Genomic DNA, 13,895 nt, shown 5'->3' with positions numbered 1-13,895 from the left:
ACACCTTTAGTGAGTTGCTACAATCTTTCTTGGCTCCAGGAGACATTAAATGCAGAGGGGAGATCAGGCCAAGCTCATAAAAAGCACTGAGCGAGAATCAAATCGGACATTTGGCCAAAGAGCTGACTTGGAAGGGAGGAGAAATAACAGTGTGGAAGCTAGCATAGTATCTTGTCTCTTCCGGAGTCCAGTATGTATTCACCCTTGTGCCCTGGAACCAGTCTGGCTGTGGCCCAACCCTAGGAGGAATCGAGCAATATTCTGAATTACAGAGCTGCCCAAGAGGCTTAGCTGCCCTTAGATCAGAAGTGCCAAGGTGCTGCTCCAAGACCAGCCCCATGAAGATGGGCTGGACTGAGGGAGACAGCTCAGACTAGCACCCCAAATCCTCTGTTGAGGCTGAGATGCACCCCACTTCTTCCAAGTCATCTTGGCATAGGGAATGATTAGAACCTGGGCAATGATAGAAGATACGGGCTTGGGAGGAGTGGAGTGGTTTCTCCACATCATGAATCAATCCTTAACTGTAAAAGCAGAGGCCACATCTCTGGAAAGCTAACCAGGACCTCCTCTCTTGTTTTTGGAGGTTGAGGAAGGGAAGCTGGCAGTTAAAAGTAATGAGCTCCACTATTCTCTGTGACCACAGGCACATCACACAATAGTACTGGGTTCGGTTTCCTCACCTGTGAAGAAGTGGGGAGAATGCCCTGTTCTGCCTGCCTCAAGGGACTGTTGGGAGTAGGGAGGAGAAAGTGGAAAGGGCCTTCAGAACCCACCCTAGCCAACTTAGCTAGAAGTAGCTTGGTAATTCCATTGGACAAATCTCCACGTGCATGGCACAGTCTAGAAAGCAGTATGCCCTCCAGCTGCTTCCCTTCTCTCAGAGGGAGGGATAGACCCAAGTCTCCCATAGATTAGATGGCCACATCTATGCATCTCTGTATGATCATTGGAGGAGGAGAAGGGAGGGAGCATTAAGCTGGGAGGGGCAGGATCAGAGAAGGCTTCCAATAGGAGTTGGCATCTGAGCTGAGCTTAGAAAGCAGGAGGGAAACTGTAGAAGGCAGAGGTGAGGAGGGAGTCTATTCCAGGCAGCTGGGCAGCCAGTGCCAGACATGGAGGAGGTAAGAGAAAGGCTTCTTAACTAATGCTGGATACTGAAAACAATTTAGGAATTCCAGCTTAGGGGCTGATTTTTCTTTGGATCTGTGTCTTAGCAAAGAGAATGCTCCCTTAACCTATGCATGCAGCTCATATCCCAAACATTTACTTTTAGCTTTTGTGTGATTTTTGAACACAGCCCCCTTGGCCCACCACCTAGAGAGCCTACACAGGGTGCTAGAAGTCTTCTCCTGGCTATTCTTCAACTCGTGCATGCTAGGATGGGGCTGTTATTCTACTTTCCCCCTTTTTCTGCCTATATGTGTCCTTGATTACGTCTTTTATGTCATGTCGTGGGTGAGCACAAGTCATCATTATGCTGCTGCATAGTGAGAGCCAACATCCATTTTTTCCCATTGCCTTTTGGGTCTTCTGAGATCACAGCATTCCATGAGTTTGGGCCACACAGCACTGTCGGGAAAATTTGGGGGTTAAGCAAATGCATTTTTGCAGCAGTCAGCAGCTTGGGGATCACTGAAACTTCTATATGATTTCCAAAGAACAATCCAGCCTGTTATCCTCATCCCCATCCTTCTCTTCCCCCATCCTTCTCTTCTATCTCTTCCTCCTCCATTTCCTCCTCCCCTTCCTTTTCCTCTATCTCCCCCCTTCCTCCTCCTCCTCCTCCATTCTGGGCCCTTACCATTGTCCATCTGCTGCAATTGTCTAATATATATGTTCTAATGTACTACATCAGAAGCCTGTGATGCATATCCAACTTCCACATCATGATCTGGACCACGTGCACACACGCATTCTTCAGCCATTTGGTGGAGATCCATGGGAATTTAAGACTAATTCGAAATGCCGTTCCCACCCTCAATAAATCAAATTGCTATTTCAAACTTTTGAAACCTCCAAATTCTTCTGAAAAGTGCCAGACTCCGAGTCTCAAGCTGTAAAAAAGGAAATAAAAGAGTCCAGAATTTAAAGAGTATCTAGCTTGCTCACCTAAAAAGTACTGTGAGGCTGCAAAGTTTGCTGCTGGATTTTTAGCATATTTTCCCATTTACTGTCTCTTTGGAAATAAGTTGTTACCTTTCTTGCTTGTAAAATGTAGTGTGCCGGAAAGCATTTGGACATAGCATACCCATATGAGTGCCAAAAATATGTTCTAATCTTGGAGGAGTATAGTAGCCTATTTTTCAAGCCTTCCACAGAAAATGTAACTACTGTATTTTCAGCCGAGTGAGCATTTTTTTCTTTTAATAAGAGTACAGATTGCAGGGAGGTGGAGTTGAAAAATAGGAGGAGGTGTCCATATAGTTTATTGCCAGGGGTAAAAATAGTGGAGATTACAAGAGGGAGCGTCTAAACCAAAAGAGGTTATCGGCAGTAATTCACTATGGCAATATTCTTGTTTTGTGCAGTTATGTTTCTAGAAGTTGTATGGCTTTTCCTAGAGTACCCAGCCCTTAAATACTGCCGGTGGGGAAGGCAAAGAAGCATTATACCACTAAATCACCCCATGCCTAGTATAATGCTGCACATTGAATAGGACATTGGTAATTAACAGATGATAAAGAAGAGTGGAGTTTGCCAAGCGTGCCTAGCTCATGGCCCAGGAAGCCAGAGAATTTGAGTACTTGTCACATTCCCATTACCCTCCTTCATTTCTCAGTCTCGGCTGGTTTAATGTATTTAAAGATAGTAGCTGATTACTCCTACAAATAGTAGCCACAAACGTGGCCAGGACACTTTTTATTATATATTTCTTCAGTCATATAGAATTAGTATGCAATCCATTAGCTCGCTCCCACTAGAATGCACATCGCCCATTAAGATAAACCCGAACTAGACTGTTCCAGGCTGGATTTTTCCAAAGCTCTCTCTATAGGGAACATTGCTGCTGTCCTCCCAGGGATTTCCCACTGCTTTCCTTCTTGATATGTCTGGTTCTGGCCCACTGAGGCAGCAGGACAGACAACAGACAATTGTTGTTTTATTCAACATTGTCCTTGTTTTATTCAAGCTTTGACTTGGGGTAAATTCTACATGTGCTCTGAATAAATCAAGCCTAGATTTTAATCATATACATTTGTACTGCAAAAGGGAAACTGAGTCAGCAGCTAACCCTTTAGCTCACCCCACCCAAGAGAGGTTCTGGGATATTAGTGCTAACATGCAACTTGCCCCTCGAACTATATATAAAGACACTCAAAAAATCAAGCAGAGGTAGACGTTCCTTACCTAGGGTTATGAAATCGTTCATCTGGTTTGTCTTTCTCTAAGGCTGCTGACCATACAGCATGGCCAGAACATCCATGTTTTGGAAATCTACCTTTGTCTCTCTGTTTCAATCCTGTCATTTTATTAACGGAGTCCCATTTCCTTTCCCTATGAATCTATTCCTAAATTGAGAAATGAGAATTTTATAATGTCCCTTCTCAAAATCTTAGATGCTTACTGTATGCAAATGCATCATTGGAAGCAGTTTACCCTTAGATGAGATCAGAGAATGATCAACGTATAATATCAACCCTCAGTAGTCTTCTATGTATCCTTTGCATCATTTGTCTCAGTTAAAACCATATGTCATCTCCAGCTCCAGCCTGTATTTTTTTTCTACAAATCAAAATGTAGGCCAGTATTTTTTAATTGAAAATTTTTATTTAATTAATTAATTTAGAATATTTTTCCATGGTTCCATGATTCATGTTCTTTCCCTCCCCTCCCATAGCCAACACACAATTCCACTGGGTTTTACATTTATCGTTGATCAAGACCTTTTTCCATATTATTAATATTTGCACTATGGTGATCATCTAATCTACATCCCCAAACATATCCCCATAGACCCATGTGATCAAGCAGTTGTTTTTCTTCTGGGTTTCTGGTTCCACAGTTCTTTCTCTGGGTGTGTATACATTCTTTCTCATAAGTCCCTCAGAATTGTCCTGGATCACTGCATTGCTGCTAGTAGAGAAGTCCATTACATTCTATTGTGCCACAGTGTATTCATCTCTATGTATAATGTTCTCCTGGTTCTGCTCCTTTCACTCTGCATCACTTCTGGAGATTGTTCCAGTTCCCATGGAATTCCTCCAGTTCATTATTCCTTTGAGCACAATAGTATTCCATCACCAACAGCTACCACAGTTTGTTCAGCCATTCCCCAATGGAAGGGTATCCCCTCATTTTCCAATTTTTTGCCACCACAAAGAGCACAGCTATGAATATTTTTGTACAGGGCTTTTTCCTTATGATCTCTTTGGGGTACAAACCCAGCAGTGCTATGGCTGGATCAAAGGGCAGACAGTCTTTTAGTGCCCTTTGGGCATAGTTCCAAATTGCCCTCCAGAATGGTTGGATCAATTCACAACTCCACCAATAACGCATTAGTGTCCCAACTTTGCCACATCCCCTCCAGCATTCATTACTTTCCTTTGCTGTCTTGTTAGCCAATCTGCTAGGTGTGAAGTGGTACCTCAGAGTTGTTTTGATTTGCATTTCTCTAATTATAAGAGATTTAGAACATTTTTCATGTGCTTATTGATAGTTTTGATTTCTTTATCTGGAAATTCCCTATTCATGTCCCTTGCCCGTAGGCCAGTATTTTTAAGCATAAAATAATAATGATGAATGTAATAACTAGAATACAATCAACACATGCATCTGGATAATCTACAGAGCTTGGCATCTAAGCCAATGGGATCAGGGCATGAGGCCTGATTTTCATGGGCTTTGATCCAGCTGGCAGTATTAGACTGATTGACAGGCATTGGCAGTGTTGCTAGGAGAATTCACTAGCACTTGAGACTTTGAATTTAATAAATATCTTAAATCTATATAATGTATAATCTATGTGAATTTGAGCCCATTTTAGAAAGTAGCCATCCCATGATATATTCAACTAGCTGGCCAGGCCCTCTGTTATTTCATAAAATTGGTATACCAATGGACCTCAATGAGTTGCTTTCTCACTCAGAGTGATGACAAGAACCTATAGGAAGAAAGAAGAATGAGTATACATTGGGATTATAAAACCAGGAAGGCTTTTCCTAAGCCTCAAATCCAACAAGTCAAGCTGATTATACTTTATAGATGGACCCAGTCCCACTGTATCTCTAGCATAGGAGCTGAAGCAAATGTTGTATATGTGGGCACTTCTTACAATTGATAGCCAACACAGTAGATGGCAGCCAGGATCTCTAAGGAACTTGAGCTTGTCAGGGAATAAGAGGAGGGATGCTGGAAAAAGACCCAATTTAGTGTGTGTGTGTGTGTGGGGGGGGTGCCTTAAACTCAGGTTCCAAAAAATCAGCTTTGTAAATATAAGATGGGAGAGGCTTGGCTAAATAGCAATTCATCTGCAAAAGATTTAAGGGTTTGAATGGGAGTCATATGTGTGATATGGGAGCCAAAATGGCTAATATGATCAATTATGAGCTGTACTCTTAGAGGCCTGGTGTCCAGCATGAAGAAAGTGATATAGTCCCAATATGCTTTCCTAGTCAGATAAATCCCAAAACCTTATGTTCATTTCTGGGCATCCCATTTTAGGAAAGTTGATAAGCTGGAGAACACACAGAGGATGATGAAGATCATGTCACATGAGGACCAGCTGAAAAAACTGGGGGTGCTTAATCTGAAGAAGGGGAGATTTAAAGGGGAACCTGCTAGCTATATCCAAGTATCGGAAGGAGTGTCATGTAGAAGAGAGATTAAGCTTGTCTAGTTTGACCCCAGAGAACAGAATGCAGTGGATGTCACAGAGGCTGATTTCGACTTCATGTCAAGAAACACTTCCTACCAAGTATAGCTTTCCAAAAGTGCATCCAGTGGGCTGCCTTTGGGGAGAGTAGCCTCCTTGGGATTGGAGGTCTTCCAGCAAAGGTTGAATGTCCCCTCCTTGGGGAATCAAGATAGGGGGATCCTCGTTAGGTCTGGGTTTAGACTAGAAGGCCGCTGAAGCTCCAGAGATTTGAAAACTCTGGGACATGCCTTAATTTTCATAAGTGCCAGTATAGTCTTTGAGAGGGAAATCTATAGATTGAGAGAGAATTGTGGGTCATCTAGTATAATGAATCTATTATCCCAAAGAAATTGGAACCCAGTGCAAACCGTGTGACATGTGTTAACATCTGGTCGAGCGTTATTATTCCAAATGTTACTCAGGACCGTTATTATAGGCATAGCCGAGGCTGTTATCACAGTTACTTTGGCAAGGATGCTAACTTTCTCAGCCTCGGCTGTGGCCATATGTTTCTTCTCAAATAAAAAAATCCATGGCACAGTGGTGTGCTGACCTCTAGAAGCAAGCCTATGATCTCGGCACAATACGATACAGTCACTGGGTAATTGAGCCTTGGCAGCAGCTGTTAGTTGTAGCTTTGTTACAGATACTCCTGTGCAGTTCTCAGGCTGGTATGAGGCCTCAGAGATGCAGCTGGACCTTCTCCCTGTTGTTTTGGAAAAACGTGTAGTGCCAAGGCCAGGACTTTTAAAAGGCCACATTCCCGGGGCCCACCTGAACATGGGGGCAGAATTGAAGAGGAACAATTGAGATTTGGGGTTTGTTCTAATATCTTCTCTCCTTTTTCCTAAATGGGCCAAGGATACCATTCTCCTTCCCACTCTCTTCCAGTCAATGGACACATTTTTTTCTAATTAGAAATGGACCAAAACCATGTCATAAATAGGCTATACAGGAAGGGTAGGGCCTGTAGTTTCCAGCTGAGATTTATGACTTCCGTTGGCACATAGGCATTGCTAAAGAGATTCAGTTGCTTTCTGTGTTCGTGTCTTTAACAAGAACATTGAATCCCCAAGAGATAAGTAGTCTACAAGCTGGCGTTTGCTTGTCCTTTGACTATAAGCATCGAAGTTAGCGGCTTAGTTTGTAAACTTCTGCATTCCCTAGTGAGAAAGAAGTGAGGGCTTTGATTACTCTGCAAGTAAATATCCCAGACTTCCTTTCTACTCAAAAACTGGGGATCATTTAGTCTAACCACTTCATTTTATTTTTCTTTTCTTTTTTACCATTCACGTGTAATAGCAATTTTCTACATAACCCATTCATTTTATAAAGGATGTCACCGAAGTCCTGAGAAGTAGTTAGTTACATGTTCAAGGTCACTGCATGCACTGAGTAGCAAAGGATAGATTTGGATCCAGGTCCTCCAACTCCAAGTGGCTGTATTCTTTCCATGCTTCCCCTTCCTTTCAAACCTCTCCTGCCCCAAATGGTATTTTAAGGGGGGGGGGGAAGGGTGAATACCTATAGAGAAAGATAATACTGACATTTGAAATTTCCCAAAACATTTTCTTCTTCTACATGATTTTATCTTATACTTGTAACATTCCTAATAAGATACACTCCAGAGGAGGACATTGATGCTGAGAGACATGCAGGGATTTGGCCCAAGTCACAGCTAGGCAGTTTCAAAGCAAGGGCTGGCTAAGCCAGTGATGGCAAACCTTTTAGAGACCAAGTGTCATGCCCCTCCCCACCACCACCACCACATGCTGGGTACAACCGGCCTTTACACAGGGGAGGAAGAAAGTGCTCCCATTGGGCTGCTGGACAGAGGGGCGAGGGGAATGTGAAAACATGTCGTCAGGCTTGGTAGAGAGGAGGAAGGGAGCAGCTCTGCCCGAGTCCCTCTGCCTTTCTAGTAACAAACTCTGAGAGGGAATATGGGGGTGGGGTGGGGGTGGAGAGGGTGGCGTGTGCCCACAGAGAGCCCTCTGAGTGCCATCTTTGGCACCCATTCCATAGGTTCACCATCATTGGGCTAGGCCATAGGCCTCCTGATTTCCAACCTGAAGGCCATTCCTGTGAAGTTCGATGTTTCTCTTCTACCACGGATGGAATTTCTTGTTGGCAGAAATGATGCGTGAATGAGAGCCAACTGCCAACTGCAAAACTGTGGGAAACAGGAGTCAGATTCTCTCACAGCTTAAATTACTCCCCGATTGTAAAGGAGACACCTTTGGCAGCTGTATTCATTCTTTCAGGCCTCTGGGATCCTCCAGTGCCTCGGGGTAGTGTTTCACATACTAAATAGTACCCAAGAGAGGTGAAAACGTTTTAATGATGCTTTCTCCTCTCCCTCCCTCCCTCCCAAGCTTGCTCACATACTCTAGATGGGAGTGTGACATGGTGCAGGCTGTGCTTTCAAATGCCTAATCTCATTATGCTTCTACACTTAGTAGCTGGAGAGAATCAAAAAACATGGATTCAAGGAAGAATGCTAATAAACATGGACTCAGTAAGCGGAGTTTGGCTCAGTTTTACTGGTTTTCAAGTTTGATTGGATGTGATGCTGCCCTCGTGTGTTTTCACTTATACCCACGATGGGTGGTTTTAAGTTTCTTACATTGCCTTACTGGCGATTTGGGAGTATGTTTCCTCACCATGGATGCCACACTTGCCCAGAAGTTTCACTGACCAGGGTAGGGAGTGTTCAAGAACAGCACAGAAAGGGGAGGGCAGGGGGGCCTTTAGTGCCAGACTCAGCCACAAAATTCAAGGCAAGGACATCCATATAAGCTGGTGTAGACAGCTAAAGTCAGATTTATGTTGACCATTATTGGTGCAGATGGAAAAAATCTTTTTGTACCTGGCATGATAGCTGCAGAGGAGAGAATTACAGATTTACCACCACTCTCCTTTTATCCCACTTAATCTCCATATGGGTCCCCAGTAGTTATGTTGAAAAAACAATTGGGGCAGCTAAGTGGTATAATAACTAGACTGCTGAGCCTAGAGTCAGGAAGACCTGAGTTCAGATCCATAGTAGCTGTATGACCTTGGATAAGTCACTTAATTTTTGTTTGCTTCAGTTTCCTTAGCTGTAAAATGGGGATGATAATAATGACACCTACCTGCCAGATTGTGATTGAGGATAAAATGTGAAGTGCTCAGTATAGGAATTCTAGAAATACTATTATTATTATTATTATTATTATCTGGAAGTGGAAGGAGGAGGTGGATGGGTCATATTCAGCCTACTGACTTAATTATTTCACTGGATTAATTAATTCATAAATAAGCATTTATTAAGTACCTACTATATGCCAGGCATTAGAAATACAAAGTCAAGGGGGCAGCTGGGTGGCTCAGTGGATTGAGAGCCAGGCCTAGAGATGGGAGGTCCTAGGTTCAAATCTGGCCTCAGACACTTCCCAGCTGTGTGACCCTGGGCAAGTCACTTGACCCCCATTGCCTAGCCCTTACCACTCTTCTGCCTTGGACCCAATACACTTTATTGACTCTAAGAAGGAAGGTAAGGGTTTAAAAAAAAAAGAAAAGAAATACAAAGACAAAAAAGAAACAAGCCCCTGTTCTCAAAGGGGTTTGCATTCCCTCTAGGCACCACATGCCTCAATAAGGATATTCAAAGTAAATAAGAATAATTGTCTAAGGGGAGTATGAGGGTGATCAGCGGCTGATAAGAAATGGCTTCCTATAAGGGGATGCCTCTCATCAATGTAGACACTTCCTCCAAAGGAATAGACCCAAGCCCAGCCATGTCTTCTCATACTACAAGTTCAGGACTGTGTCTTCTCAGGATGAGGTCCAACCAGAGCTGTGCTAGAGGCAACTCAATGGACTTTCGAGCTTAATTAATTAAATTGATGGTTACAATTTCAGTATGAACATTTATTGAAATCTCAGGAACTGAGAAATGCTCCAAATCAGGACTTGATTTATTTTTTGTTGATTGTCTAGACTTAAAAAATTATGGTGAAAATATTGATAATGCAGATGAAACTTAAATGTATACCCTGAGTACATTTTTGGTATGGAGAGTTGATTTTTAAATATTTAGCAATATATTCCTGGCTCTACCCAACACACTGGGATCTATATCTCCTGACGTTACAAGGGAACCAATGGAGCATACAGAGGGCCCACTGGTCAACCTCTTACTCTGGCTTCTATCCTGACCCACATTCTGGTGATACATCTTTTTGATGATCTCTCCTGTACTTTTGTAAAGTTCTCTATGAGTAATCGTTCATTCTTGACTCTCCATTGCCCCTTGGAAAAGCCACAAATACTACTTTGGAAATGGTGGTAATCCATAATTTGCAATCCTATGGCATTATTAGGCCACTTGATAATAACTTGTATAGAGCAGTAGGCCTAAAGTCAGGAAGACATGAGTTTACATTCTGCCTTAGTCTCTTACCAGCTACGTGATGCTGGGCTGGTCACTTGCCCTCTATTAGCCTCAGTTTTCTTATCCCTAAAATGAATGAATTCACTTAATGGCCCCCAAGTTCTCTTCTATGTTTAAATCTATAACCTTATATGAATATTGGTATTAAAAGACAGGTCCCTGTTTTAGAGAGAAGCTTAGAGTCATTAAAAACACTGGCACAATCTCTTAAATGCCACACAACCCACTTCCTTCCTCCTGTTTATTTCTAGGCTTAGTTCATTATCCATCTTCAGAGTTTGTCCAATTTATTGACAGACCAGCTTTATGGGCATATCATCCTCTGTCCACTTGGTATTTGTCATTGTTTTCTTGGTTTTTCCTGTGTGAAGAGTTAAGTGAAGCTTCTACAGGCGACTGTGGCTCCCATTTAGAAGGCTCACCCCAAAATAGGAGTATCTGACGGTTCTCATGTGAATCCATAGTGAATTCTTCTGCCATTTTGAACTCTACACTGGGTATCCTCCATGCCAGTGGGGAATACCACCTTTGGCTAACATACTCACCGTTTTTTTCTCACTTGATAATGAGAAGCCCATGGATAATCAAGGGGCCATTGAACAAAGTGATTTTTTTTTTATCATTTTTGCCCTAGGATCCTGGTATATAATTTGAACATAAGTGTGGGAGACATCTTGTCAGAGACAGTGTCTTGCTCTACCAAATCAAATATTTTGTCATAGTCAACCAACAAGAAAGAGGGGGATCTTTTGTTTGCTATGCCTTTCGGCATATGAGAACTGCTGTAGAATGTAATCTGCTGATGCCTGATTTTCCTTCTCCAGGCCACACAGTGCCTGGCACATACATAGTAGGTAACATAATAGATGCTTATTGACTCTTTTTTGACTTCTCATCCTGGGATATACTTGGTGTGTTGAGTTGAGAAAATAAGTGTATTTTAAGGGTAGATAAAGGTAAGCAGTTAGAATAGAAAGATGAGTAGTTATTGATACTTTCTCAATTGCCTTTTTTGGGGTAATAATAGGTTGGGATTTTGACCAAGTGTTTAATATCTTCCCATCTTGCATATATCTCAAGAATCGATCCCTCAATTCCCTAATGGTTGCGCTGCTGCTAGTGTCAACCTCCTCCATACATACCTGGGAACTCATTTCTTCTTCTTCTGTTTTAACATTTAACTGTTTACAGGAAAAGTGGAATTCACCAACACGAAATGCCTTACCAGGAAGTCCTACTTCACCACAAATACAGTTTTCTCCAAGAGACTTTAGGTAAGCTATTTATTTTTATTTAAACCCTTATCTTCCATCTTGGAATCAATACTGTGTCTTGGTTTTGGAACCAAGCAGAAGAGTGGTAAAGGCTAGGCAATGGGGGTTAAGTGACTTGTCCAGGGTCACACAGCTAGGAAGTATCTGAGGCCAAATTTGAACCCAAGACCTCCCATCTCTAGGCCTGGCTCTCAATCCACTAAGCTGCCCCAGTACACTATATCTTCATGGAAAATTAAAGATTGTAGCTTTGAGGAAGATGGATATGTTGTCAACAAAGCATTTGACAAAGTTTCTCAATCTCTATCTCCATTGAGAAAATGGAGCCATATGAGCTAAACGATAGTAGAGTTAGGTGGACCTGGAACTGGTTAAATGATCCAACCTAAAATATAGTGAGTGGATGTCAGCTTGGAGGGAAGCCTCCCATGGAATACCTCAGGGATCTCTGCTTAGTCCTATAATGCTTAATATTTTTCTCAGAGTTTTGGATGAAAGCATACATGGCATGCTTATCAACTGTGCAAGTGATATGAAGCCTTTAAAGATAGCGAATCTATTGAGTGACATAGTACAGGTTCATAAAGATCTCTTGAGGATAAAATGATAAGATTACCCAGAGAAGATGATGTTTTACAGAGATAAATGTAGTCTTTCACTTCCGTGGTAAAAATAACAATTATAATTGCAACTGGCATTTTTCTGTTGCTTTAAGTTTTGCAAAGGGCTTTATATACCACCTTATATGGGTCTAAAAAGTCAATTCCACAAATACCAGAGAGACGGAAGGGAGAAACCAGAAAACAAAAATTAATGAGAAAAAATTGGGTTTCATTTGGCCTCAAGGTTAACATGAGTGTGACATGGCAGGCAGTAAAAGTAACATGATTTTAAACTGTATTAAAAGAGGTCCAGTGCCCCAATTGAGGGATGTTGAGAGAGGTGATAATCCCATTGTGCTCTGCCCAGATCGAAGCCTATTTGAAGTATCATGTCCAATTTTGAGCTCCATGTTTGAGTACTGGCACTGGTAAAAACTAGAATGTATCCAGAGGAAGGTGGTTAGGATTGTGACAAGTCTAGAAACCATGGCATCCAAGGATAGGTTGAAGGAACTGGGAGTATTTAGCCTAGAGAAGCGAAGACAGAAAGGAGACATGATACTGTTCAAGTATTTAAAGGGTTGTCAGGTGGAAGACAGGTTAGCCTTGTTCTGCTTGGTCTCAGAGGGCAGAACCAAAAGGTTGTTTTCAGGTTGACATAATAAAAAATTCCCAACCATCCTGTGTAAAAGTCAAATGGGCTGCCTTGGAAGGTAGTGAGTTCTTCCTCATTAGAGGTCTGCAGGAAGCACGATCCATCAATGGTATCTATCATAGAGGTGATCCTTTCCAGTATGTTTTGGGCCAAACATGCTTATATTTTTTCTCTTATATTGATTGGTATATAACAGCTTGTAAATATTTCCCTAAATATTTCCTATATATAAAATATTCCTATAAATAAAATATAGAAATATTTACCAAAAGAGTTATACCATACTAGTAATCTAGTTGCCTTTTCTTTGCCTTCCTTTCTCCATTCCCAGTCCCCACCTCAAGTGTATGGAAGACCCTCTGTCATTCTGAGCATAACTAAGAGGGATCTCCAAGCAGGAGCCCTTATTTTCATGCTTTGGAGTATACAAGAATGATGATTGACTCTTATTTCTATGAAGGTGTTGTTAATTAATGCTACGAGTCAAATGTACCTAAAGAATCTGATTATAATCATCTTATTGGTTCTATTTTTTCTTAAAGCATTTGCAAATTATTTGCTATATTTTTTCTTTTTTCTTTCATGCTTTTAGAGAAGACGGTAATTATGTGCACTTATCTTCGGACCAGTTTGTGTTTCCTGACGTAGAACCAATGGAAAACATTTCTTTTTCCGATTTGAACATGGATCTTCCATCTGTACGTATTTCCTTCTCAATATTATTGTCATCATGGTTTGGGTGTCATTTCCATCTGTGCATGCATGTGTATACATTTACTCCCTCCTTCTCCTAAATGAGTTCAACAATATGATTCTGGATACCATTCAGTGACTCATCTCCTTCAACTTGTAACCATTACAAAAGAGATTTGGGGTTAATGGAAGTAAGTACTTCATCTGAACTTTTGGTAATGCTATCCTTAAGAGTTTATGCCATGAGACCACCTTCTAGGTCAGATTGCCTTATACCAAAACCTGTTTGGGTCATCATAGGAGCTTTGCTTATTTGAATGCCATCCAAGATGGACATAATTTATACTGAATTCTCTTCTACTTATAATGACTCCATGAG

At 41.7% G+C, this 13,895-nt stretch overlaps 1 protein-coding gene across 9 annotated transcripts in view; it reads left to right on the top strand.

The window, feature by feature from the left end:
- The window catches only part of ZNF711 (zinc finger protein 711), a 117,030-nt gene that overhangs the window by 39,778 nt on the left and 63,357 nt on the right, over positions 1-13,895 (top strand). For all 9 annotated transcript variants that reach the window (XM_016426752.2, XM_056808964.1, XM_003342287.4 and 6 more), the window contains 2 exons: positions 11,484-11,566; positions 13,416-13,521. In XM_016426752.2, coding sequence (XP_016282238.1) covers positions 11,484-11,566; positions 13,416-13,521 — 189 coding nt within the window. The remainder of the gene's footprint in view (positions 1-11,483; positions 11,567-13,415; positions 13,522-13,895) is intronic.

Source organism: Monodelphis domestica, chromosome X, assembly GCF_027887165.1.
Source record: "Monodelphis domestica isolate mMonDom1 chromosome X, mMonDom1.pri, whole genome shotgun sequence".
Taxonomy (NCBI): Eukaryota; Metazoa; Chordata; class Mammalia; order Didelphimorphia; family Didelphidae; genus Monodelphis; species Monodelphis domestica.
The sequence above is the reverse complement of the archived record's forward strand: the minus strand, read 5'-3'. Positions and strand labels throughout refer to the sequence as shown.